This window comes from Oncorhynchus keta, unplaced genomic scaffold (genome assembly GCF_023373465.1).
Source record: "Oncorhynchus keta strain PuntledgeMale-10-30-2019 unplaced genomic scaffold, Oket_V2 Un_contig_5483_pilon_pilon, whole genome shotgun sequence".
Lineage (NCBI taxonomy): Eukaryota > Metazoa > Chordata > Actinopteri > Salmoniformes > Salmonidae > Oncorhynchus > Oncorhynchus keta.
The window spans coordinates 15927-42165 of record NW_026288315.1 but is presented as its reverse complement, the minus strand read 5'-3'; the positions used below and the strand labels follow the sequence as shown (position 1 = coordinate 42165).

General features: G+C 43.7%; 1 protein-coding gene and 2 long non-coding RNA genes across 52 annotated transcripts in view; 1 reads left to right on the top strand and 2 right to left on the bottom strand.

Annotated features, from left to right (window-relative positions):
- Positions 1-11027, bottom strand: part of LOC127925355 (uncharacterized) — a 30740-nt gene extending 19713 nt beyond the window's left edge. For 45 of the 48 annotated variants that reach the window (XR_008120636.1, XR_008120619.1, XR_008120640.1 and 42 more), the window contains exon 1: positions 10906-11021. This is a non-coding gene — a long non-coding RNA (uncharacterized LOC127925355). Of the gene's footprint in view, positions 1-10905 lie in introns of all 48 variants that reach the window. The other 3 variants (XR_008120602.1, XR_008120615.1, XR_008120597.1) reach the window with 3 other exon arrangements.
- LOC127925353 (lipopolysaccharide-induced tumor necrosis factor-alpha factor homolog) overlaps positions 1-25316 on the top strand; it is a 38867-nt gene extending 13551 nt beyond the window's left edge. For 2 of the 3 annotated variants that reach the window (XM_052510253.1, XM_052510252.1), the window contains exons 2-5: positions 2314-2442; positions 22261-22389; positions 22760-22910; positions 24535-25316. In XM_052510253.1, the coding sequence (XP_052366213.1) occupies positions 2319-2442; positions 22261-22389; positions 22760-22910; positions 24535-24640 (510 nt within the window). In that variant the 5' untranslated portion in view covers positions 2314-2318 and the 3' untranslated portion in view covers positions 24641-25316. The remainder of the gene's footprint in view (positions 1-2313; positions 2443-22260; positions 22390-22759; positions 22911-24534) is intronic. The other variant, XM_052510254.1, reaches the window with a different exon arrangement.
- Positions 6930-7464, bottom strand: LOC127925356 (uncharacterized). Its single transcript, XR_008120646.1, has 2 exons — positions 7285-7464; positions 6930-7044 (listed from the first exon to the last, which is right to left on the bottom strand). It is a non-coding gene; the product is annotated as an uncharacterized LOC127925356 (long non-coding RNA).
- Positions 25317-26239: the final 923 nt, after the last annotated feature.

Genomic DNA, 26239 nt, shown 5'->3' with positions numbered 1-26239 from the left:
ACAGGATACACCTGAGCTCAATTTAGAGTAAATTTCATAGCAAAGGGTCTGAATACTTATGTAAATAAGGTATTTCTGTTTTGTAAACATTTGCAAACATTTTTAAGAACCTGTTTTTGCTTTGTCATTATGGGGTATTGTGATGTCATTATGGGGTATTGTGATGTCATTATGTTGTATTGTGTGTAGATTTCAGAGGATTTTTTATTTATTTAATCCATTTTAGAATAAGGCTGTAACTTAAATAAATGTGGAAAAAGTCAAGGGGTCTGAATACTTCCCGAATACACTGTATGTACAGCACTGTAGTATAATCTATGCATTTCCTTATAATAGTTTGTTTTTAACGACTGACTGTGCTGTGTATTATAACTGATTCCAGATGACATACTGCATGCACTGTGTATTATAGCTGATTCCAGATGACATATTGTACTGTGTAATACAGCTGATTCCAGATGACATACTGTACTGTGTATTATAGCTGATTCCAGATGACATACTGTACTGTGTATTATACAGCTGATTCCAGATGACATACTGTACTGTGTATTATAGCTGATTCCAGATGACATACTGTACTGTGTATTATAGCTGATTCCAGATGACATACTGTACTGTGTATTATAACTGATTCCAGATGACATACTGTACTGTGCATTATAGCTGATTCCAGATGACATACTGTACTGTGTATTATAGCTGATTCCAGATGACATACTGTACTGTGTATTATAGCTGATTCCAGATGACATACTGTACTGTGTATTATAGCTGATTCCAGATGACATACTGTACTGTGTATTATAGCTGATTCCAGATGACATACTGTACTGTGCTCATTCCAGATGACATACTGTACTGTGATTATAGCTCAGATGACATACTGTACTGTGTATTATAGCTCATTCCAGATGACATATTGTACTGTGTATTATAGCTGATTCCAGATGACATACTGTACTGTGTATTATAGCTCATTCCAGATGACATATTGTACTGTGTATTATAGCTGATTCCAGATGACATACTGTACTGTGTATTATAGCTGATTCCAGATGACATACTGTACTGTGTTTGCCTGTGACTGACTAGTGTCTCAACACTATCTGAGGGGTCCATAATATGGCTTGGAACCTTTTACTGCAGTGAGTTCAAAGTATACACCTCACACACATGGTTATGGGCTTATAAAAAGAAGACACCTGTACCATGTCAGGTATAGAGTTGAAACGTATTCAGTTCTGAGTTTGCATCCCAATATTACACTTTATATACATCACAGAAGACTGAAACATAACAAAACTGTTTGACATAGAAACACTGGATTTTTGTCGCAAAAAAAAAAAAATGATACAATTATGTTTTTTTAACAAATGATACAATTATGTAAAAAAAAGATATATATATTTCACCTTTATTTAACAAGGTAGGCTAGTAAACATTCTCATTTGCCCACCTGGCCAAGATAAAGCATCTGGAACATTACCTGCAGGAAAAAAAATAAAAAAAAAAGCTATGAGGTCACAGAGGAGCGCTTTACTGGACATTAACTGCAGGAAAGGGCCATGAGGTCACAGAGGGCGCTTCTGGACATTGACTGTAGGAAAGGGCCATGAGGTCACAGAGGGCACTTCTGGACATTGACTGCAGGCAAGGGCCATGAGGTCACAGAGGGCGCTTCTGGACATTGACTGCAGGAAAGGGCCATGAGGTCACAGAGGGCACTTCTGGACATTGACTGCAGGAAAGGGCGGCCTCTGTATTTTGTATTGTTAACTGATGTGTCATTGTGGATTGACACTTAAAAGTTTTCTATCTAACTCTAACTGTTAATCATTCACCAGTAACATAGACCAGAGTTATTCTGATAGATTTAGTGGGTGTGTGGCATTCATTAGTTGTGGTGTTGTTATAGACCTGTACTATTCAGAGGCTACAGGCCGTCTTTGTCCAATGAAATGTCACCAATCTAGTTATTTGTCCTAAAGAAATGTCACCAAACCTGTCAGGTTGAATACAGGGGTGTGTGTCAATGTTATAGGCAACAGCTTGAACAAGGTGTGTGTGTGTGAAAGAAGATAGGTGAGAGAGATAGATAATGTACTGTGTATTATAGCTGATTCCAGATGACATACTGTACTGTGTAATACAGCTGATTCCAGATTACATACTGTACTGTGTATTATAGGGGGGAGAGAAGGTGAGGGGCAGAGACATATGTTTTCTAAATGTGTTATTTTCATAAGGTGTGCTCAATGTGTTTGTGCTCACTGTCTTCCACTCTCTCTCTCTCTCTCAACCCCACCCCAGACAGTATGGAGAAGAGCCAGTATGGACCCCCGCAGGACGTGTCGGCTACCCCCTACACCGGCTTCCCAGCGGGCTACCAGGGAAGTGGGGGGGGAACAGCCTACCCCCCTCAGCCTGGCTTCCAGGGAGGTAAGATATCAGACCTACACTGATACTGTTCGGGACGGTTAAAGCCGACACTCATAGAAAATAAGGTGATGTGGAGAACTTGAAAGGGTTCTACGGCTATCCCCATAGGAGAACCCTCTGAAGAGCTTTTCAGACCAGGACTAGGTATCATCTGTGTTCAACAAACCAGACCTTATTCTTTATGTATTATGTATATTAAACATTTTCCTGGACAGCAACTCCCTTCAAAGTGTTTTCATTAAGCATTTTGGTAGTGTGTGTCATGAACATCATTGTTATGATAGCCATAGATGTCATGAACATCATTGTTAAGGGCCCTGGCCAACCACTCTGTATCCCTGGGTTTGTGTTCCCATAATGCTGGCCAACCACTATCCCTGGGTTTGTGTTCCCACCCTGCTGGCCAACCACTCTGTATCCCTGGGTTTGTGTCCCATAATGTCCCCACTCTGCATCCCTGGGTTTGTGTTCTGGCCAACCACTCTGTATCCCTGGGTTTGTGTTCCCATAATGCTGGCCAACCACTCTGTATCCCTGGGTTTGTGTTCCCATAATGCTGGCCAACCACTGGGGTTTGTGTTCCAACCACCACTCTGTATCCCTGGGTTTGTGTTCCCATAATGCTGGCCAACCACTCTGTATCCCTGGGTTTGTATCCCTGATAAATGACAGTGTATTGATGTATTTATTTATCCCTTATTGATCAGGTCCCCAACCCGGCATGTACCCACCACCTCCCCAACCCGGCATGTACCCACCACCTCCCCAACCCGGCATGTACCCACCACCTCCCCAACCCGGCACGGGCATGGCACAACCTACAAATGCCCCCGGCAGTGAGTCACACACACACACTGAAGAAAACTCCTAACTCTCTGACCAAACTACCTCAATCGGTTCCTTATTTTATTATTCACAGTACACCGTGGAAAACGAGAACCAAATAGTAGTCACACAAGGTATTGGCTGGATATCCTGGTCATAGCAACACCCAGCCTTAGCAACCCTTCTAATCCTCTACCCTCTGAGGGGGCGGGAAATATAGAACAAAGAACCCAATTTTTGGGGGACCTAATTGGTTTTGTCCAGTTCTATCCCGTTCTAACCAGTATTCTCCTCCCCCTGCAGTAACCCAGGTGGTGGTTCTGACCAGTTCTATCTGGTTCTAACCAGTATTCTCCTCTCCCTACAGTAACCCAGGTGGTGATACAGCAGCCGCTGCTAAGAGACGTACCCGGCCAGATGATGTGTCCCCACTGTCAGGTCCCGGTTCTGACAGAGACCACACACACCACTGGACTGCTCACCTGGCTCATCTTTGGAGTCCTCTGCTGCTTCCTGTGAGTTATACAAGCACACACACATATGCAGACATGTGGCAAACATAGTTTTTCTCTCAAACACACATACACTGTAGAGATGGATACACACACTGAATCCCTTCTCTCTCTCTAGGTGCTGGCCATGCTCTTGGATTCCATTCTGTGTTGACTCCTGTAAGGATGTAGAACACCGCTGCCCCAACTGCAAGAGAGTGATCCACATCCACAAACGCGAATAGACCAAGATGAGACGCATGCCACAAAGTGATCCACATACACAAACACATGTGACTAGACCAAGATGAGAAACCTGCCACAAATTGATCCACAACTAGCCCCGGCCCACAGACACTGCTGCCACAAAGTGATCTATACTTTTATGAATCCATTCCAATACACCACAAGTCTACACCACTACACAACTGGTCTACAACTCTACACCACTAGGTCAAGAACACTTTTAGTACCAGAGTAATGGTGACTCATATTTCCAACCATAACACACACGCTTGTGAACAATAGTCTGACTGTGGCTGAAATGACTACTGGAAGACCAGCTTAACATTGACTAGTGTCAGTGTGTAACAAGCTAAGGCCACTTCTAGCAGACTCTTTACACTGATTGTAATATATGTTTTCTTTCATTCTGTGAATCTTCATGTTAGACAGAAAGTAGGATTCTATTTGTATTGACGTTGGTATTGATTGGTTGTTGGGTTTTTTAAAGGGACAGTCCACAGTTGAATCAATAAAAAAGCTGAACCCTGCCTCTGTTTTTGTAAAAGCTGTGGGATGGGTCTGGAGAAGTGTAACCGCTCTAAGACAGAGCTATGCATGCACTGACTGACCGTCCAAAAGTATATCTTTATCAATGTTTTGGGCTATACAGTGCTATTTTTACATTTACAAACATTGGAGCAAAACAAGCTGATATTTTGGGTTCTGATGGGTGATAGAGGAATTCTAAATTCCTTTATGTTTTATTGCCAAAACCAATTCGCACTCATTTCTAATTCATTAATGAATTGTAAGTTCATTAATTATGCATGAAGTAGATTGAGACCAGTCTTAAAAGCCAAAAGTAACAGCGTTTATTACAAGAGAGTACTAAATGCTTACACACATTTCCACAGGTTATAAACTGAAAATGACATCATCAGTTTCCCACCCTCTCTCCGATTCTCACAAGAGCCCATTGTTTATTAGGTCTGGTACAATCTTCCTGCTCCTCCCATAAAACTACATTCCAACCACTAGCATCTCTCCACTAATGGAATCCAACCAAAACATTCTTATCTGTCTGAAAAGCTATCTCATCCCTCCCCTTAAACTACCCAAGAGGCACAGACAATTAATTCTTTCTGCTTACATTTTCAGTAACAGCTTAACCAATAACTTTTACTTTTCATACCATAACATAATAGTATTAGAATAAATGGTTCTAATCAATAATGTATACATAATTAATCATTTCAACCATAATCTCCTCTAACAATGGGGTACAACAGTTGAACTAAGCACAAGTTATATTAACTGCGGATTACCCCTTTTACTGATGAACAATAATTGTTTTAAAAGTCAATAATAACGGACTTTTGAGACAATAGTGGCCCTTTTTCCAGAAACACACACTAATATTTTTTTCTAAAACGTATTCACCTGAAAAAAGGCCTGTGTGAGGTGTGTTAACGCTTCTTTATAGCAAAAGACAAGTGTGTAGTTGTGGCTTATAGGGTGTCTAATTGTTCTAAATGTTTTCAAAATGGGTGAGAGTCTGTTTTGTTTTTGTACAGACACCACTCCTACCTAAACAGCACCCTCACCCGTAAAGTAGAAATCAAAGGAAGAGAAACTGGAAATTGAATAACTGCAGTTGACATAGCTAAGTAAATGGAAGAATACTCTGATTGCAATGTGGATGGCTTTGGTTGTGCATAGTGTAGTCTATGGTGTTGCCAAGGAACAGCATCCTCTGTGAAGAAGTAGGAGGTGAAGGTCTCCTGCACACAGATTGCCTACTGTGCTGCGTTGTTGGCCCCCATCCTAGCAACATCCTGCAGAGCAGCAGACCTCTCCTCTGGCACACGGCGGAGCGCTGCATGTCCCCTCCTGTTCATCATCATGAAGTTAAGCAGGACACAGGTAGTCTTCACAGATGCCTGAAATCCCCCATGAGACAGTGTCGTGGAAGATTCAGAATTTGTTGGTAACATATGTAAGATGTTTTATCAAATGTGTGTAAGTTACTTCTCATCAGAATGGTATTTTTGTATAATACTGTGGCGAGGTTGCAGTTATCTGTTCTATGTCAAGACTAAGTTGCATGGGTCGCGGAGAGGGGAGAGGTCAAAGTGTCATCATGTGTAAACATATATTTTACTCCTACCTTTCCCAGTGGGGAAAGGAGGGTGGCAGTGTCTGGAATCATTCTATGCTCCCTCTAATGTTGTTTCTATCTTAACCTATAGCCTCATTCTCCTCTCTGTGAGCTTGTCCAGGATTGGTTGTATTTAGGGTTGGTTGTATCTAAATGACAATTTGATATATGCCTAGTTAAATAAAGGTAAAATAAAATAAAATCAACAGGCATATATCAAATTGTCATTTAGATACAACCAACCCTAAATACAACCAATAAAAGCTCTGACAGGTAAAGGCTATAGGTTAAAATAGAAACAACATTAGAGGAGCATACAGGCACTGGGAAAGGTATCAAATTGAAAATAAGAATTTGTTCTTAACTGACTTGCCTAGTTAAATAAAGGTAAAATAAAATAAAATCAACAGGCATATATCAAATGAGACTGCTTGTTCAGGGGAGAATGACAGATTTGTACCTTGTCAGCTCAGGGATTTGAACTTGCAACCTTCCGGTTACTAGCCCAACGCTCTAACCACTAGGCTACCCTGCCGCCCCAGGATTGGTTTATGGTTCTGGGGTTTGAGAAAGGAGACAAAGCTGAACGATTTATTATGTCTATGCTGTCTGACTATGTGTGTTCTTTGCTATTAAAGGATCTCAGTTGTATTGTAAGGGGGCTTTCAGAGAATTCATTGAGGGACACTGAATTTATCTGAGAGTCACAGGATTGTGATAGAGCTCATATAATTAAAGATGGACTTTTATAACTAACTCTGACTTGTGTGTGTGGTTTGCTCCCATGATTTGGTAAATAGAGGAAATTTCCACGACAACAGTCCCAGATGGCCCTGGTCACCCAACTGTGCAGTGCCCTACACAGTGACAATCGTTTTGAAGAAATTTCAAGTTGCAAGGCATCTGTAGGAATATGGAAGATAATGTCATTAGACTTTTACATTACCAGGTCATTGTGGATTAGTATAAAGTATAATATATCTTATAAACAAACAAACATAACATTGGATAGATGCATGTGACAACAGCAGGATCATATCAAGGATAACGTCACAAATGAATACATAAATACTACTTGAAGCTTGATGATGACTTGATCATTTGAATCAGCTGAGTGGCACTAAGGCAAATTAAAATGTGTACCCCTTTGAGACCCCAGGAACAGGACTGGGAACCATTGTTCTTCATCTGCAGGCAGGGTTTCACAGGTCTGTTTCTGAGGACAGAAAACAGACTTCATTATACTAAACTTAGACCACACTGAATATTATGTTACGATTCTCTCCGTCCTCACTTCTTACTATGGAGTGGAACTACACAACAGTACCTGCCCTATCCAGAATAGCCTACTCTACCTTCTGACAGTTGGAGCAGCTATCCTTTCACTCTCTTCCATGGCTGTTAGCTAGCTAGCTACCTACAAATGCATTTGGAGTTTGTTTTACAAAGACAATTACATCTAGATAGCTAGTCATTATGAAGTTAGGTAAGTGGTGATATTTAATTCAGTTAGCTAGCTATGCAGTATGTAAAGTTGGTTAGATAGTGTTAGAATTGCGTCAATTCTAATCTGGTATCAGGATAAATATGACAATGAGTCACCGATTGTATACTATGTATTTTTATTAGCTAAGCAATAAGTGGTAAATGCAATTTTTGTATATACGGGCTCTCTGTCCCACCTCGCAGGGAAACAAACAGAATTGACTTGTTCCTGACAAAGATATTATAATATACCCTGATGACAGTAGTAGTTCCGGCTTCCGAGCCGGCCTGTAGGAGTAGAGACTGGGCGTGGTTTAAACTTGCTCAGCCTATTGCAGGCGCTCAGGCGGGTCCCTGCCTCTTGGCACCTCTGTTGATAGATGTAAATGTTGCTCGTGAAGAACATCCAGGCTCTCATGCTCCATACCGTTATCTCGCACCTGGCTCGTTATTTAACAAAAGACCGCTTGTTCTCGCAACCCCCGCTCTGAATGTGCCCCCCCCAACTCATTGCACAGTTCCTGTCTTCATGCTTCTCTGTATTTTTCCATCATGAGAAAGGCCCACGGCCCTGATACTTTTAACAATGTTTCAAGTCAGCTATGTTGCATAACACATACATACATCCACACAAGCCAACAGCAGATCATATTCAATCATATATATGGTAATGGCTATAATGCATAACACATACATACATCCACACAAGTCAACAGCAGATCATATTCAATCATATATATGGTAATGGCTATAATGTTAGCAGCTCAGTTGAGTTAACTTGCACTGTAGCTAGTTAGCTGATAATACATCAACTGTGTTAAAATGCTTATACTAACCTTACTATTTGTTAAGTAAATTGACTGTAGTATGCTTATTGGTCATAGTATGGGTATAGTTAGTGTACCACAAGTTCCCGCACTTCATTCACCAAAATACAAAGTATACAAGCAGTGGACAACATTTCCGTTCTTTCATGGCCCATAATGCAGTTCTTCAGAAAATAGGCTCCAACGTTTTCAGATTTGAACAAAATGGCGGAAAATATGTGGGCGAAGTCCGACGAGAAAAGGATACAAGTGTATGTGGGGGAGGCCACTCTAAAGTGTGCAATGCCACAGATGTCTCAAGTTGAGGGAGCATGCAATTTTTTATTATTTTTTTTTAATTTCACCTTTATTTAACCAGGTAGGCTAGTTGAGAACACCTTTATTTAACCAGGTAGGCTAGTTGAGAACACCTTTATTTAACCAGGTAGGCTAGTTGAGAACACCTTTATTTAACCAGGTAGGCTAGTTGAGAACACCTTTATTTAACCAGGTAGGCTAGTTGAGAACACCTTTATTTAACCAGGTAGGCTAGTTGAGAACATCTTTATTTAACCAGGTAGGCTAGTTGAGAACACCTTTATTTAACCAGGTAGGCTAGTTGAGAACACCTTTATTTAACCAGGTAGGCTAGTTGAGAACACCTTTATTTAACCAGGTAGGCTAGTTGAGAACACCTTTATTTAACCAGGTAGGCTAGTTGAGAACACCTTTATTTAACCAGGTAGGCTAGTTGAGAACACCTTTATTTAACCAGGTAGGCTAGTTGAGAACAAGTTCTCATTTACAACTGCGACCTGGCCAAGATAAAGCATAGCAGTGTGAACAGACAACACAGAGTTACACATGGACTAAACAATTAACAAGTCAATAACACAGTAGAAAAAATGGGCAGTCCATATACAATGTGTGCAAAAGGCATGAGGAGGTAGGCGAATAATACAATTTTGCAGATTAACACTGGAGTGATAAATGATCAGATGGTCATGTACAGGTAGAGATATTGGTGTGCAAAAGAGCAGAAAAGTAAATAAATAAAAACAGTATAAAAACAGTATGGGAATGAGGTAGGTGAAAATGGGTGAGCTATTTACCTATAGACTATGTACAGCTGCAGCGATCGGTTAGCTGCTCGGATAGCTGATGTTTGAAGTTGGTGAGGGATTGGCATGCTGACTGAAGGAATGTTCACCAGAGCTGTTGCCAGAGAATTTAATGTTAATTTCTCTACTATAAGCCACCTCCAACATTGTTTTAGACAATATGGCAGAATGTTGAATAACCAGACCAGGACCTCCACATCTGGGTTCTTCACCTGCAGGATCGTCTGAGACCAGCCACCCAGACAGCTGATGAAACTATTTCTGTCTGTAATAAAGCCCTTTTGTGGGGGAACAAATCATTCTGATTGGCTGGGCCTGGCTCCCAAGTAGGTGGTCCTATGCTCTTCCAGGCCCGTCTATGGCTGCGCCCCTGCCCAGTCATATGAAGTCCATAGATTAGAGCCGAATACATTTATTTCAATTGACTGATTTACTGACTGATTTCCTGTAACTCAGTAAAACTGTTGAAATTGTTGCATGTTACGTTTATATTTTTCTTCAGTATACATTCTCAGGAAACAACGAATGGTGGATGGATGAACACACACACTTTTCTAAAATGTATTGACCTGAAAATAGGCCTATGATAGGTGTTCTAATGACCTTCTTTAACACCAATGGACCAATGTTAGTAAAGTAATGACTGTCTGGTCTGCATTACGTTCTAATAGTCTAACTGAGGATGAGTCATGGTGATAATAGGCTGCTCATGCATGGTTAATGTATGGCTACTAGGTCTTCTGTCTTCTCACTAACAAACGTATTTTCCAACCACGACGTTGTTTATCGAGAACTATAAACAGCTTAACTCACCACAGCCACAATTTCCCCTCAACACACACACACACGAACACACACACACACACACACACACACACACACACACACACGAACACAGGATATTCACACCCCTCCACCTCTTCACTTTAAAACCCTTTAGTGAGTCAGAGGTCTCTGGTCTATTGATGGGAATCAGAGTCTTCAGGCCTGTGTCCCAAATGACACCATGTTCCCTAGATACAGGAGTGCACTACTTTTGACCAGGGCTCAATGTCATCTGTGAAATGCCCCTGGTGTGAGTGGAATTTCCTGCTTACTTTTATACTGTGATTCGTCGTCACACAGTGATGATGCAGTTACACTGGAACTAGTGATTGACCAACGGGTGGAGTTATTTTCCATCAGGCTTGTGTTCACTATTCAGCCACTTCAGATAACGTTGTTACCTCATCTGCCCCACTCCTCCCCTCTCTGTGTGCGCTCGTTCTCTCTCTCTTTCCTACCTGGTTCACTTTCTCACTGTCTCGAGGGAGTAGCAGCTCTGATCTTTAGCTCCACACAGTCCACAGTACCTCGTCTCCTCCAGGACTCCAGTCCACAGTACCTCGTCTCCTCCAGGACTCCAGTCCACAGTACCTCGTCTCCTCCAGGACTCCAGTCCACAGTACCTCGTCTCCTCCAGGACTCAAAAAAGGTAAGGGGCTGTTACTCTGCTCGTGGCTGGGAAAGGGTGCTCTGAGTTGGGGGTTTCAGAGTGCTTCTTTGGAGGATATAATAAAATATGAAAGAGTTGTGTGTATGACTAGGAATATCTGTGTTTGTTTTGTGTGTGTTGCTACGTGAGAAAGAAAAACTTGTTAGAAGAGGGGTGTTTTTAAATCAGTTTAGAGAAAACACAGCACCAGTCACCCTACCTTCTAACTCTGTCTTGGTGCCTAATGTTTGACAGCTCTGTTAGATGTGTACACACAGACAGCTCTGTTAGACGTGTACACACAGACAGCTCTGTTAGATGTGTACACACAGACAGCTCTGTTAGATGTGTACACACAGACATCTCTGTTAGATGTGTACACACAGACATCTCTGTTAGATGTGTACACACAGACAGCTCTGTTAGACGTGTACACACAGACAGCTCTGTTAGACGTGTACACACAGACAGAGTGGAAAACTGTACTTCACACATCAGTGAATTTGATAGCTAAAAACCATGATAGGGTAGAATACCCAGGGCCCATTATGGGGAAATGTCCAGCTGTTCTGTGAGATGTTGGGTGAAGGAAATGAAAATGAATCCTTGTGTAAATGTTTAACTGACTAGAGTGTGTGAGTTATGGTTCCTGCCCATGGTAAATGGGTATAGTAAAGGTCAGGTTTGGGGTCAATTCGAATTGAGATCAGTCAGTTCAGGAAGTAATCTGAAAAAAATCTATATTCAATTACTTCTCAATAGATGGAAGAGTAGAAGCTACTAATTTAAAAAGTTGTAACATTTTGTATTTCAAATTCAAAACACTTCCTGAAATGGGTGTCTTTAATTCTATTTAACCCACTGTTGACCAGGGCCCATAGGGTAGAATACTACTGTTGACCAGGGCCCATAGGGTAGAATACTACTGTTGACCAGGGCCCATAGGGTAGAATACTACTGTTAACCAGGGCCCATAGGGTAGTGTACTACTGTTGACCAGGGCCCATAGGGTAGTGTACTACTGTTGACCAGGGCCCATAGGGTAGTGTACTACTGTTGACCAGGGCCCATAGGGTAGTGTACTACTGTTGACCAAGGCCCATAGGGTAGTGTACTACTGTTGACCAGGGCCCATAGGGTAGTGTACTACTGTTGACCAGGGCCCATAGGGTAGTGTACTACTGTTGACCAGGGCCCATAGGGTAGTGTACTACTGTTGACCAGGGCCCATAGGGTAGTGTACTACTGTTGACCAAGGCCCATGTTGACCAGGGCCCATAGGGTAGTGTACTACTGTTGACCAGGGCCCATAGGGTAGTGTACTACTGTTGACCAAGGCCCATAGGGTAGTGTACTACTGTTGACCAGGGCCCATAGGGTAGTGTACTACTGTTGACCAGGGCCCATAGGGTAGTGTACTACTGTTGACCAAGGCCCATAGGGTAGTGTACTACTGTTGACCAGGGCCCATAGGGTAGTGTACTACTGTTGACCAGGGCCCATAGGGTAGTGTACTACTGTTGACCAGGGCCCATAGGGTAGTGTACTACTGTTGACCAAGGCCCATAGGGTAGTGTACTACTGTTGACCAGGGCCCATAGGGTAGTGTACTACTGTTGACCAGGGCCCATAGGGTAGTGTACTACTGTTGACCAGGGCCCATAGGGTAGTGTACTACTGTTGACCAGGGCCCATAGGGTAGTGTACTACTGTTGACCAGGGCCCATAGGGTAGTGTACTACTGTTGACCAGGGCCCATAGGACTCCGGTTAAAACTGAGCAAATTTCAGGTACTTCAACATTCTGTGCAACTTCTGGCGCATGTTTACTGTGACCACTGAGGCTGTACCCACTTTAAGTTAGTTTTAACCAGGGGCGCAACTTTACTGGGGACATGTCCCCCACATTCTGAAATTCCATTAAGTCCCCCAGTTTTATCATTGAAATGTGATACAAAACGAGGCAACAGTGTGCTTTAGGACCATGCGGACGCCTCAGAGCGGTCAGGTAGGTTGTTTGGAGTGTTTATCTGAGTGGATAAAAATAATACAATTATGTCCCCCCTTCTAAAACCAAAGTTGCACCCCTGGTTTTAACAGTGATCAAGTAGACTACTATTTGATCATCATGTAGGACTACCAGAGGGGCCTACCATCAAAAACAATGGGGAAAATGCATCCCATAATATTTTAACATGGAAATAGCTGTTCTATCATTCAACCTACAGTAGCAGCCAATGTGTGGTGTTCAATGTTGGCTACATTCTATGAGACGTTTGAAAAAAACATTCAGGGCTTGTTGACATGAACCTGTTTATCCACTTGTCCTTCAGACAAGGAGGTGACTTTCGCTACACTCGCATTAACATCTGCTAACCATGTGTATGTGACAAATAAAATTTGATTTGATTTTGATTTGATTTGACTGAAAATGTTGTTGAGTCGTTTGATGCAAGTAACCATTTTATTCCCATACCATTATTACAGAAAATCTGACAAATACAACAAAATACAACACTGCCCCTTTAACACAAAAAAGCTCTTTACCTGAATCACTTTTCAAAGACGTCTAGAAATGCACACGTGTTGTGTCTTGTAGGAAACAAACACTCCTCCATTGAGGATTACAACTGATCTATAACTGGGCTAATAACTCACCAACGAGCAAAGAATATGATCTCAAAACAGCTCATCTACTCACGACCGCTGATTCTGTAAAGACAGTCACGTTCAACGTGAAGGCACAGGTATGGTAGTGGTTTATTTGCATATAGGCCTTACTGCAGCTCTGATTGGTTACGGCGCACCGGTCTGTTTAGACTAGAGTATGTGCATGTCAATGCAATAGAATCCTACTCTGATGAGTTCTGTCTACAACAAAGTCTCTTGAATCGTTGGTTTTGTTTCGGTATGTTGCATTGAAAGTAGCTAATAATTGCGTTGATTCGATCACAATTCCCACAGTAAAGGGTTGATAGTGTTTAACTAACAGGGAGAACTAGACAGTTGAGTGAGGTTCCATCTCGTGCTTCTCTGCGCGGGATGATTTTTCTTCTGCAACAGCAGCAGCTCCCCGCAAAACACACACACACTAAACAACTCTACCTCACTTCCTCATGATCCCGTGGAACAAAGTCCAACAGATAAGCCTCCTTTACAACTTCATAACAACACCATCGTCAACTACATGATGCTGTATACAATTTACGCATAGCGTCTGTCCCAAATGGCAGCCTGGTTCATATTTAGTGCCCTGCTTTTGACCAGGGCCCACATGGAAAATAGTGTGTCATTTGGGATGACATCATACAGAGCATTGAGAACCCTTTGACTTTTTCCACATTTTGTTACATTTACAGCCCTATTCTTAAATTGATTCAATCGTTTTCCCCTCATCAATCTGCACGTAATACCCCACAATGACAAAAACAGTTTTTTTTAGAAATGTTAGCTAATGTATAAAAACAAAGGAACATATCACATTTACATCAGTATTCAGAGCCTTTACTCAGTACTTTGTTGAAGCACCTTTGGCAGAGATTACAGCCTCGGGTCTTCTTGGGTATGATGCTACAAGTTTAGCACACCTGTATTCCTCTCATTCCTCTCTGCAGATCCTCTAAAACTCTGTCAGGTTGGATGGGGAGTGTCGCTGCACAGCTATTTTCAGGTCTCACCAAAGATGTACGATTGGGTTCAAGTCTGGGCCACTCAAGGACATTCAGAGTCTTGGCCCGAAGCCACTCCTGCGTTGTCTTGACTGTGTGCTTAGGGTCGTTGTCCTGTTGGAAAGTGAACCTTCACCCCAGTCTGAGTTCCTGAGCCCTCTGGATCAGGTTTTCATCAAGGATCTCTCTGTACTTTGCTCCATTAATCTTTGCCTCGCAGTCCCTGCCGCTGAAAACCGTAGGGATGGTGCTAGGTTTTCTCCAGACGTGACGCTTGGCATTCAGACCAAAGAGTTCAATCTTGGTTTCATCAGTCCAGAGAATCTTGTTTCTGATGGTCTGAGTCCTTTAGGTGCCTTTTGGTAAACTCCAAGCGGGCTGTCATGTGCATTTTACTGAGTGCTTCCATCTGGCCACTCTACTATAAAGGCCTGATTCGTGGGGTGCTGCAGAGATGGTTGTCCTTCTGGAAGGTTCTCCCATCTCCACAGAGGAACTCTAGAGCTCTGACAGAGTGACCATCAGGTTCTTCTTCACGTCCCTGACCAAGGCCCTTCTCCCCCAATTACTCAGTTCTGCCGGGCGGCCAGCTCTAGGAAGAGTCTTGATGTTTCCAATCTTTTTCTATTTATGAATGATGGAGGCCACTGTGTTCTTGGTGACCTTCAATGCTGCAGAAATGTTTTGGTACCCTTCCCCAGATCTGTGCCTCGACACAATCCTGTCTCGGAGCTCTACGGACAATTCCTTCGACCTCATGGCTTGGTTTTGCTGTGACATGCACTGTCAACTGTGAAACCTTATATAGACAGTTGTGTGCCTTTCCAAATCATGTCCAATCAATTGAATTTACCACAGGTGGACTCCAATCAAGTTGTAGAAACATTTCAAGGATGATCAATGGAAACAGGATGCACCGGAGCTCAATTTCGAGTCAATTTCATAGCAAAGGGTCTGAATACCTATGTAAATAAGGTATTTCGGTTATGTTTCTTAAAAATGCAAACAGTTTTAAGAACCTGTTTTTGCTTTGTCGTTATGGGGTATTGTGATGTCGTTATGGGGTATTGTGATGTCGTTATGGGGTATTGTGATGTCATTATCGGGTATCGTGTGTAGATTTCGGATGATTTTTTCAAATGTAATCAATTTTAGAATAATGCTGTAATTTAAATAAATGTGGAAAAGGTCAAGGGGTCTGAATACTTTCTGAATGCACTGTATGTATTATAATCTATGAATTTCCTTATAATGTGTAGATTTTTATAAAAGATAGTTTGTTTTTAACGACTGACCTGGTTACTGTAAGTAAAGGTTATTGATGAGCCTGAGGTTAGAATGAATCAGGAGGTTAGAATTTGTATTTATTTTTTTGAACATTTATTGAACCAGGAAGTCCCATTTGGATCAGAAGACCTGTTTCCTCATGGGAGACCTCATAGATCAATTATGTTTAGACGATGTGATGTAATATAGCTGATTCCAGATGACATACTGTACTGTGTATTATAGCTGATTCCAGATGACATACTGCACTGTGTAATATAGCTGATTCCAGATGACATACTGCACTGTGTATTATAATTGATTCCAGATGACATACTGTACTGTGTATTATAGCTGATTCCAGATGACATACTGTACTGTGTATTATAACTGATTCCAGATGACATACTGTACTGTGTATTATAGCTGATTCCAGATGACATACTGTACTGTGTATTATAACTGATTCCAGATGACATACTGCACTGTGTATTATAACTGATTCCAGATGACATACTGCACTGTGTATTATAACTGATTCCAGATGACATACTGCACTGTGTATTATAACTGATTCCAGATGACATACTGCACTGTGTATTATAACTGATTCCAGATGACATACTGCACTGTGTATTATAACTGATTCCAGATGACATACTGCACTGTGTATTATAACTGATTCCAGATGACATACTGCACTGTGTATTATAAATGATTCCAGATGACATACTGTACTGTGTATTATAGCTGATTCCAGATGACATACTGTACTGTGTATTTTAACTGATTCCAGATGACATACTGTACTGTGTATTATAACTGATTCCAGATGACATACTGCACTGTGTATTATAAATGATTCCAGATGACATACTGCACTGTGTATTATAATTGATTCCAGATGACATACTGTACTGTGTATTATAGCTGATTCCAGATGACATACTGTACTGTGTATTATAGCTGATTCCAGATGACATACTGTACTGTGTATTATAGCTGATTCCAGATGACATACTGTACTGTGTATTATAGCTGATTCCAGATGACATACTGCACTGTGTATTATAACTGATTCCAGATGACATACTGCACTGTGTATTATAACTGATTCCAGATGACATACTGTACTGTGTATTATAACTGATTCCAGATGACATACTGTACTGTGTATTATAACTGATTCCAGATGACATACTGTACTGTGTATTATAGCTGATTCCAGATGACATACTGTACTGTGTATTATAGCTGATTCCAGATGACATACTGTATTGTGTATTATAGCTGATTCCAGATGACATACTGTACTGTGTATTATAACTGATTCCAGATGACATACTGTACTGTGTATTATAACTGATTCCAGATGACATACTGTACTGTGTATTATAGCTGATTCCAGATGACATACTGTATTGTGTATTATAGCTGATTCCAGATGACATACTGTACTGTGTATTATAACTGATTCCAGATGACATACTGTACTGTGTATTATAGCTGATTCCAGATGACATACTGTATTGTGTATTATAGCTGATTCCAGATGACATACTGTACTGTGTACTATAGCTGATTCCAGATGACATACTGTACTGTGTATTATAACTGATTCCAGATGACATACTGTACTGTGTATTATAACTGATTCCAGATGACATACTGTACTGTGTATTATAGCTGATTCCAGATGACATACTGTACTGTGTATTATAGCTGATTCCAGATGACATACTGTACTGTGTATTATAACTGATTCCAGATGACATACTGTACTGTGTATTATAGCTGATTCCAGATGACATACTGTACTGTGTATTATAGCTGATTCCAGATGACATACTGTACTGTGTATTATAGCTGATTCCAGATGACATACTGTACTGTGTATTATAGCTGATTCCAGATGACATACTGTACTGTGTATTATAGCTGATTCCAGATGACATACTGCACTGTGTATTATAACTGATTCCAGATGACATACTGCACTGTGTATTATAACTGATTCCAGATGACATACTGTACTGTGTATTATAACTGATTCCAGATGACATACTGTACTGTGTATTATAACTGATTCCAGATGACATACTGTACTGTGTATTATAGCTGATTCCAGATGACATACTGTACTGTGTATTATAGCTGATTCCAGATGACATACTGTATTGTGTATTATAGCTGATTCCAGATGACATACTGTACTGTGTATTATAACTGATTCAGATGACATACTGTACTGTGTATTATAACTGATTCCAGATGACATACTGTACTGTGTATTATAGCTGATTCCAGATGACATACTGTATTGTGTATTATAGCTGATTCCAGATGACATACTGTACTGTGTATTATAACTGATTCCAGATGACATACTGTACTGTGTATTATAGCTGATTCCAGATGACATACTGTATTGTGTATTATAGCTGATTCCAGATGACATACTGTACTGTGTACTATAGCTGATTCCAGATGACATACTGTACTGTGTATTATAACTGATTCCAGATGACATACTGTACTGTGTATTATAACTGATTCCAGATGACATACTGTACTGTGTATTATAGCTGATTCCAGATGACATACTGTACTGTGTATTATAGCTGATTCCAGATGACATACTGTACTGTGTATTATAACTGATTCCAGATGACATACTGTACTGTGTATTATAGCTGATTCCAGATGACATACTGTACTGTGTATTATAGCTGATTCCAGATGACATACTGTACTGTGTATTATAGGGGGAGAGAAGGTGGGGGCAGAGACATGTGTTTTCTCAATGTGATATTTTCATAAGGTGTGCTCACTGTGTTTGTGCTCACTTTCTTCCTCTCTCTCTCTCTCTCTCTGTCTCTCTCTGTCTCTCTCTCTCTCTCTCTTTCTCAAACCCACCCCAGACAGTATGGAGAAGAGCCAGTATGGACCCCCAGGACTTGTCTGCTCCCCCTACCCAGGCCCCGGCGGGCTACCAGGGAAGTGGGGGGAACAGCCTACCCCTCTCAGCCTGGCTTCCAGGGAGGTAAGAGATCAGATCTACACTGATACTCTTAGGGACAGTTTAATCTTAAACTCTTAGAAAATAAGGCGCTATCTAGAACCTTCATGGAACCTGAAAGGGTTCTTCTTGGAACCTAAAGGGTTCTTCCTGGAACCGAAAAGGGTTCTTCTTGGAACCTAAAAGGGTTCTTCCTGGAACCGAAAAGGGTGCTCCTATGGGGACAGCCGATGTGTGTGTCACAATAGCTATAGATGTCATGAACATCATTGTTAAGGGCTGGCCAACCACTCTGTATCCCTGGGTTTGTGTCACCATAACGCTGGCCAACCACTCTGTATCCCTGGGTTTGTGTCACCATAACGCTGGCCAACCACTCTGTATCCCTGGGTTTGTGTCACCATAACGCTGGCCAACCACTCTGTATCCCTGGGTTTGTATCACCATAACGCTGGCCAACCCCTCTGTATCCCTGGGTTTGTGTCATCATAACGCTGGCCAACCACTCTGTATCCCTGGGTTTGTGTTCCCATAATGCTGGCCAACCACTCTGTATCCCTGGGTTTGTGTCACCATAACGCTGGCCAACCACTCTGTATCCCTGGGTTTGTGTCACCATAACGCTGGCCAACCACTCTGTATCCCTGGGTTTGTGTCACCATAACGCTGGCCAACCACTCTGTATCCCTGGGTTTGTGTCACCATAACCCTGGCCAACCACTCTGTATCCCTGGGTTTGTGTCACCATAACGCTGGCCAACCACTCTGTATCCCTGGGTTTGTGTCACCATAACGCTGGCCAACCACTCTGTATCCCTGGGTTTGTGTCACCATAACGCTGGCCAACCACTCTGTATCCCTGGGTTTGTGTTTCCATAAGGCTGGCCAACCACTCTGTATCCCTGGGTTTGTGTCACCATAACGCTGGCCAACCACTCTGTATCCCTGGGTTTGTGGTCCCATAAGGCTGACCAACCACTCTGTATCCCTGGGTTTGTGGTCCCATAATGCTGGCCAACCACTCTGTATCCCTGGGTTTGTGGTCCCATAACCCTGGCCAACCACTCTGTATCCCTGGGTTTGTGGTCCCATAATGCTGGCCAACCACTCTGTATCCCTGGGTTTGTGGTCCCACAATGCTGGCCATCCACTCTGTATCCCTGGGTTTGTGGTCCCATAATGCTGGCCAACCACTCTGTATCCCTGGGTTTGTGTTCCCATAACCCTGGCCAACCACTCTGTATCCCTGGGTTTGTGGTCCCATAATGCTGGCCAACCACTCTGTATCCCTGGGTTTGTGGTCCCATAATGCTGGCCAACCACTCTGTATCCCTGGGTTTGTGGTCCCACAATGCTGGCCATCCACTCTGTATCCCTGGGTTTGTGGTCCCATAATGCTGGCCAACCACTCTGTATCCCTGGGTTTGTGGTCCCATAATGCTGGCCAACCACTCTGTATCCCTGGGTTTGTGGTCCCACAATGCTGGCCATCCACTCTGTATCCCTGGGTTTGTGGTCCCATAATGCTGGCCAACCACTCTGTATCCCTGGGTTTGTGTTCCCATAACCCTGGCCAACCACTCTGTATCCCTGGGTTTGTGGTCCCATAATGCTGGCCAACCACTCTGTATCCCTGGGTTTGTGGTCCCATAATGCTGGCCAACCACTCTGTATCTCTGGGTTTGTGCTCCCATAATGCTGGCCAACCACTCTGTATCTCTGGGTTTGTGCTCCCATAACCCTGGCCAACCACTCTGTATCCCTGGGTTTGTGCTCCCATAACCCTGGCCAACCACTCTGTATCCCTGGGTTTGTGCTCCCATAATGCTGGCCAACCACTCTGTATCCCTGGGTTTGTGTTCCCATAATGCTGGCCAACCATTCTGTATCCCTGGGTTTGTGTCACCATAACGCTGGCCAACCACTCTGTATCCCTGGGTTTGTGTCACCATAATGCTGGCCAACCACTCTGTATCCCTGGGTTTGTGCTCCCATAACCCTGGCCAACCACTCTGTATCCCTGGGTTTGTGCTCCCATAATGCTGGCCAACCACTCTGTATCCCTGGGTTTGTGTTCCCATAATGCTGGCCAACCATTCTGTATCCCTGGGTTTGTGTCACCATAACGCTGGCCAACCACTCTGTATCCCTGGGTTTGTGTCACCATAATGCTGGCCAACCACTCTGTATCCCTGGGTTTGTGCTCCCATAACGCTGGCCAACCACTCTGTATCCCTGGGTTTGTGTTCCCATAATGCTGGCCAACCACTCTGTATCCCTGGGTTTGTGTTCCCATAATGCTGGCCAACCACTCTGTATCCCTGGGTTTGTGCTCCCATAACGCTGGCCAACCACTCTGTATCCCTGGGTTTGTGTTCCCATAATGCTGGCCAACCACTCTGTATCCCTGGGTTTGTGCTCCCATAACGCTGGCCAACCACTCTGTATCCCTGGGTTTGTGTTCCCATAATGCTGGCCAACCACTCTGTATCCCTGGGTTTGTGCTCCCATAACGCTGGCCAACCACTCTGTATCCCTGGGTTTGTGTTCCCATAATGCTGGCCAACCACTCTGTATCCCTGGGTTTGTGCTCCCATAACGCTGGCCAACCACTCTGTATCCCTGGGTTTGTGTTCCCATAATGCTGGCCAACCACTCTGTATCCCTGGGTTTGTGCTCCCATAACGCTGGCCAACCACTCTGTATCCCTGGGTTTGTGTTCCCATAATGCTGGCCAACCACTCTGTATCCCTGGGTTTGTGCTCCCATAACGCTGGCCAACAACTCTGTATCCCTGGGTTTGTGTTCCCATAATGCTGGCCAACCACTCTGTATCCCTGGGTTTGTGTTCCCATAATGCTGGCCAACCACTCTGTATCCCTGGGTTTGTGTTCCCATAATGCTGGCCAACCACTCTGTATCCCTGGGTTTGTGTTCCCATAATGCTGGCCAACCACTCTGTATCCCTGGGTTTGTGTTCCCATAATGCTGGCCAACCACTCTGTATCCCTGGGTTTGTGTTCCCATAATGCTGGCCAACCACTCTGTATCCCTGGGTTTGTGTTCCCATAATGCTGGCCAACCACTCTGTATCCCTGGGTTTGTGTTCCCATAATGCTGGCCAACCACTCTGTATCCCTGGGTTTGTGTTCCCATAATGCTGGCCAACCACTCTGTATCCCTGGGTTTGTGTTCCCATAATGCTGGCCAACCACTCTGTATCCCTGGGTTTGTGATAAATGACAGTGTATTGATGTATTTATTTATCCCTTATTGATCAGGTCCCCAACCCGGCATGTACCCACCACCTCCCCAACCCGGCATGTACCCACCACCTCCCCAACCCGGCATGTACCCACCACCTCCCCAATACGGCACGGGCATGGCACAACCTACAAACGTCCCCAGCGGTGAGTCACACACTCATTGAAAAAACTCAAAACTGTCGGACCAAAACTACCTCAATCGGATCCTTATTTTAGTATTCACAGTACCCAGTAAAAACGAGAACCAAGTTGTACACACACAAGGTATTGGCTGGACGTCCTGGCCCTAGCAACACCCAGCCTTAGCAACCCCTCGAATCCTCTTCCTCTGTAGGGGTTTGAAATATAGAACTAACAACAAGCGACAATTTTTGGGGGCTAAGTTGTTCTATCCTGTTCTATCTAGCGCCGCCTGGTTCTGTCCAGTTCTGACCCGTCTATCCCATTCTATTGAGTTATATCGAGTTCTGACCAGTTCTATCTGGTTCTAACCAGTATTCTCCTTCATCTGCAGTAACCCAGGTGGTGGTGATGCAGCAGCCGCTGCCAAGAGACGTACCCGGCCAGATGATGTGTCCCCACTGTCAGGTCCCGGTTCTGACAGAGACCACACACACCACTGGACTGCTCACCTGGGTCATCTGTGGATCACTCGGCTTCTTCCTGTAAGTTGTACACACACACACACACACACACACACACACACACACACACACACACACACACACACACACACACACACACACACACACACACACACACACACACACGCAGACATGTGGCACACGTTTTTTTTTTCTCTACAAACACACATACACTGTACAGATGGATACACACACTGAATCCCTTCTCTCTCTCTCTCTCTCTCTCTCTCTCTCTCGCTCGCTCTCCGTCTCCCTCTCTCTCTCTCTCTCTCTCTACCCCATCTCTCTCTGTCTCTCTCTCTCTCTCTCTCTCTCTCTCTCTCTCTCTCTCTCTCTCTAACCCATCTCTCTCTCTCTCTCTACCCCATCTCTCTCTGTCTCGCTCCCTCTCTCTCTCTCTCTCTCTCTCTCTCTCTCTCTCTCTAACCCATCTCTCTCTCTCTCTCTACCCCATCTCCCTCTCTCTCTCTCTCTCTCTCTACCCCATCTCTCTCTGTCTCTCTCTCTCTCTCTCTCTCTCTCTCTCTCTCTCTCTCTCTCTAACCCATCTCTCTCTCTCTCTCTACCCCATCTCTCTCTGTCTCGCTCCCTCTCTCTCTCTCTCTCTCTCTCTCTCTCTCTCTCTCTCCTCTCTACCCCATCTCTCTCTCTCTCTCTCTCTCTCTCTCTCTCTCTCTCTCTCTCTCTCTCTCTCTCTCTCTCTCTACCCAATCTCTCTCTCACTCTCTGTCTCTCTGTCTCTCTCCCCCATCTCTCTCTCTGTCTCTGTCTCTCTCTCTCTCTCTCTCTCTCTCTCTCTCTCTCTCTCTCTCTCTCTACCCCATCTCTCTCTCTCTCGCTCTCTCTCTCTCTCTCTACCCCATCTCTCTCTCTCTCTCTGTTTCTCTCTCTCTCTGTTTCTCTCTCTCTCTGTCTCTCTCCCCATCTCTCTCTCTCCCTGTCTGTCTGTCTCTCTCTCTCTCTCTCTCTCGCTCTCGCTACCCCATCAAATCTCTCTACCCCATCTCTCTCTCTCTCTACCCCATCTCTCTCTGTCTCTCTCTCTCTCTCTCTGTGTCTCTCTCTCTCTCTCTCTCTCTCTCTCCCTACCCCATCTCTCTCTCTCTCTGTCTCTCTCTGTCTCTGTCGCTCTCCCCATCTCTCTCTCTCTCTGTCTCTACCCCATCTCTCTGTCTCTGTCGCTCTCCCCATCTCTCTCTCTCTCTGTCTCTACCCCATCTCTCTCTCTCTCTCTCTCTCTCTCTCTCTCTCTCTCTCTCTCTCTCTCTCTCTCTCTCTCTCTCTCTACCCCATCTCTCTCTCCCTACCCCATCTCTCTCTCTCTCTCTCTCTCTCTCTCTACCCCATCTCTCTCTCTCTCTCTCTGTCTCTCTCCCCATCTCTCTCTCTGTCTCTCTCTCTCTCTCTCTGTCTCTCTCCCCATCTCTCTCTCTCCCTCTCTCCCTCTCTCTGTCTCTCTCTCTCTCTCCCTCTCTCTCTCTCTCTCCCTCTCTCTCTCTCTCTCTCTCTGTCTCTCTCCCCATCTCTCTCCCTCTCTCTCTCTCTCTCCCTCTCTCTGTCTCTCTCCCCATCTCTTTCCCTCTCTCTCTCTCCCTCTCTCTGTCTCTCTCTCCCCCTCTCTCTCTCTGTCTCTCTCTCTCTCTAGGTGCTGGCCATGCTGTTTGATTCCGTTCTGTGTTGACTCCTGTAAGGATGTAGAACACCGCTGCCCCAACTGCAGGAAATTGATCCACATCCACAAACGCATGTGAACAGACCTAGATGAGACACATGCCACAAAGTGATCCACATCCACAACTAGCCCCAGCCCACAGCCACTGCTGCCACAAAGTGATCCACATCCACAACTCCTCATGAAAATAGAAATATCTGAAATGACTACTGGAAGACCAGCTTAACATTGACTAGTGTCTGTGTGTAACAAGCTAAGGCCACTTCTAGCAGACTCTTTACACTGATTGTAATATATGTTTTCTTTCATTCTGTGAATCTTCATGTTAGACAGAAAGTAGGATTCTATTTGTATTGACGTTGGTATTGATTGGTTGTTGGGTTTTTTAAAGGGACAGTCTACAGTTGAAACAATAAAAAGCTGAACCCTGCCTCTGTTTTTGTAAAAAGCTGTGTGATGGGTCTGGAGAAGTGTAACCGCTCTAAGACAGAGCTATGCATGCAATGACTGACCATCCAAAAGTATATCTTTATCAATGTTTTGGGCTATACAGTGCTATTTTTACATTTACGACATTGGAGCAAAACAAGCTGATATTTTGGGTTCTGATGAGTACAACAGTTGAACTAAACTCATAAGGCAGAATAAGTTATATTCTTCAAGATCCAAAAAATGGATGCATTAACTGCTGATTGCCCCTTTAATTGATTAACAATAATTGTTTTAATAAAGTCAATAATGACTTTGACTTTTGAGATGATAGTGGCCCTTGTTTCCAGAAACACACACACATACATTCAATATTTCTTTCTAAAATGTATTCACCTGAAAAAAGGCCTGTGTTTGGTGTGTTATTAACTATCTTTTTTCCCAAACACCAATGGACCAATGTTAGTAAAGTAATGACTATCTAGTCTGCATTACGTTCTCATAGTCTAACTGTAGATTTATCATCATGATGATACTGTTTCATGTTTGATGCTCAGTCTGCTCGCCCCCACACACACTATCTCTCTCTCTCTGTCTGTCTGTCTCTCTCTCTCTCTCTCTCTCTCTGTCTCTCTCTCTCTCTCTCTCTGTCTGTCTCTCTCGGTGCTTCAGTTTCGTTGTCTCTTAAGGGAGTTGCAGTTCTCATTTGTAGCTCCACAGTACCTCGTCTCCTCCAGGGCTCCAGACAGTTAAGGGACTGTCACTCTGCTCCTTGCTGGGAAAGGGTGTTCTGAGCTGGGTAAGGTGGCCTGGGATAGGGTGTTCTGAGCTGGGTAAGATGGGCTGGGATAGGGTGTTTCTGAGCTGGGTAAGGTGGCCTGGGATAGGGTGTTCTGAGCTGGGTAAGATGGGCTGGGATAGGGTGTTCTGAGCTGGGTAAGGTGGACTGGGATAGGGTGTTCTGAGCTGGGTTAAGGTGGCCTGGGATAGGGTGTTCTGAGCTGGGTAAGGTGGCCTGGGATAGGGTGTTCTGAGCTGGGTAAGATGGGCTGGGATAGGGTGTTCTGAGCTGGGTAAGGTGGACTGGGATAGGGTGTTCTGAGCTGGGTTAAGGTTCTGAGGTAAGGTGGGCTGGGATAGGCTAGATAGGTGTTCTGCGCTGGGTAAGGTGGACTGGGATAGGGTGTTCTGAGCTGGGTTAAGGTGGGCTGGGAAAGGGTGATCTGAGCTGGGTAAGGTGGGCTGGGAT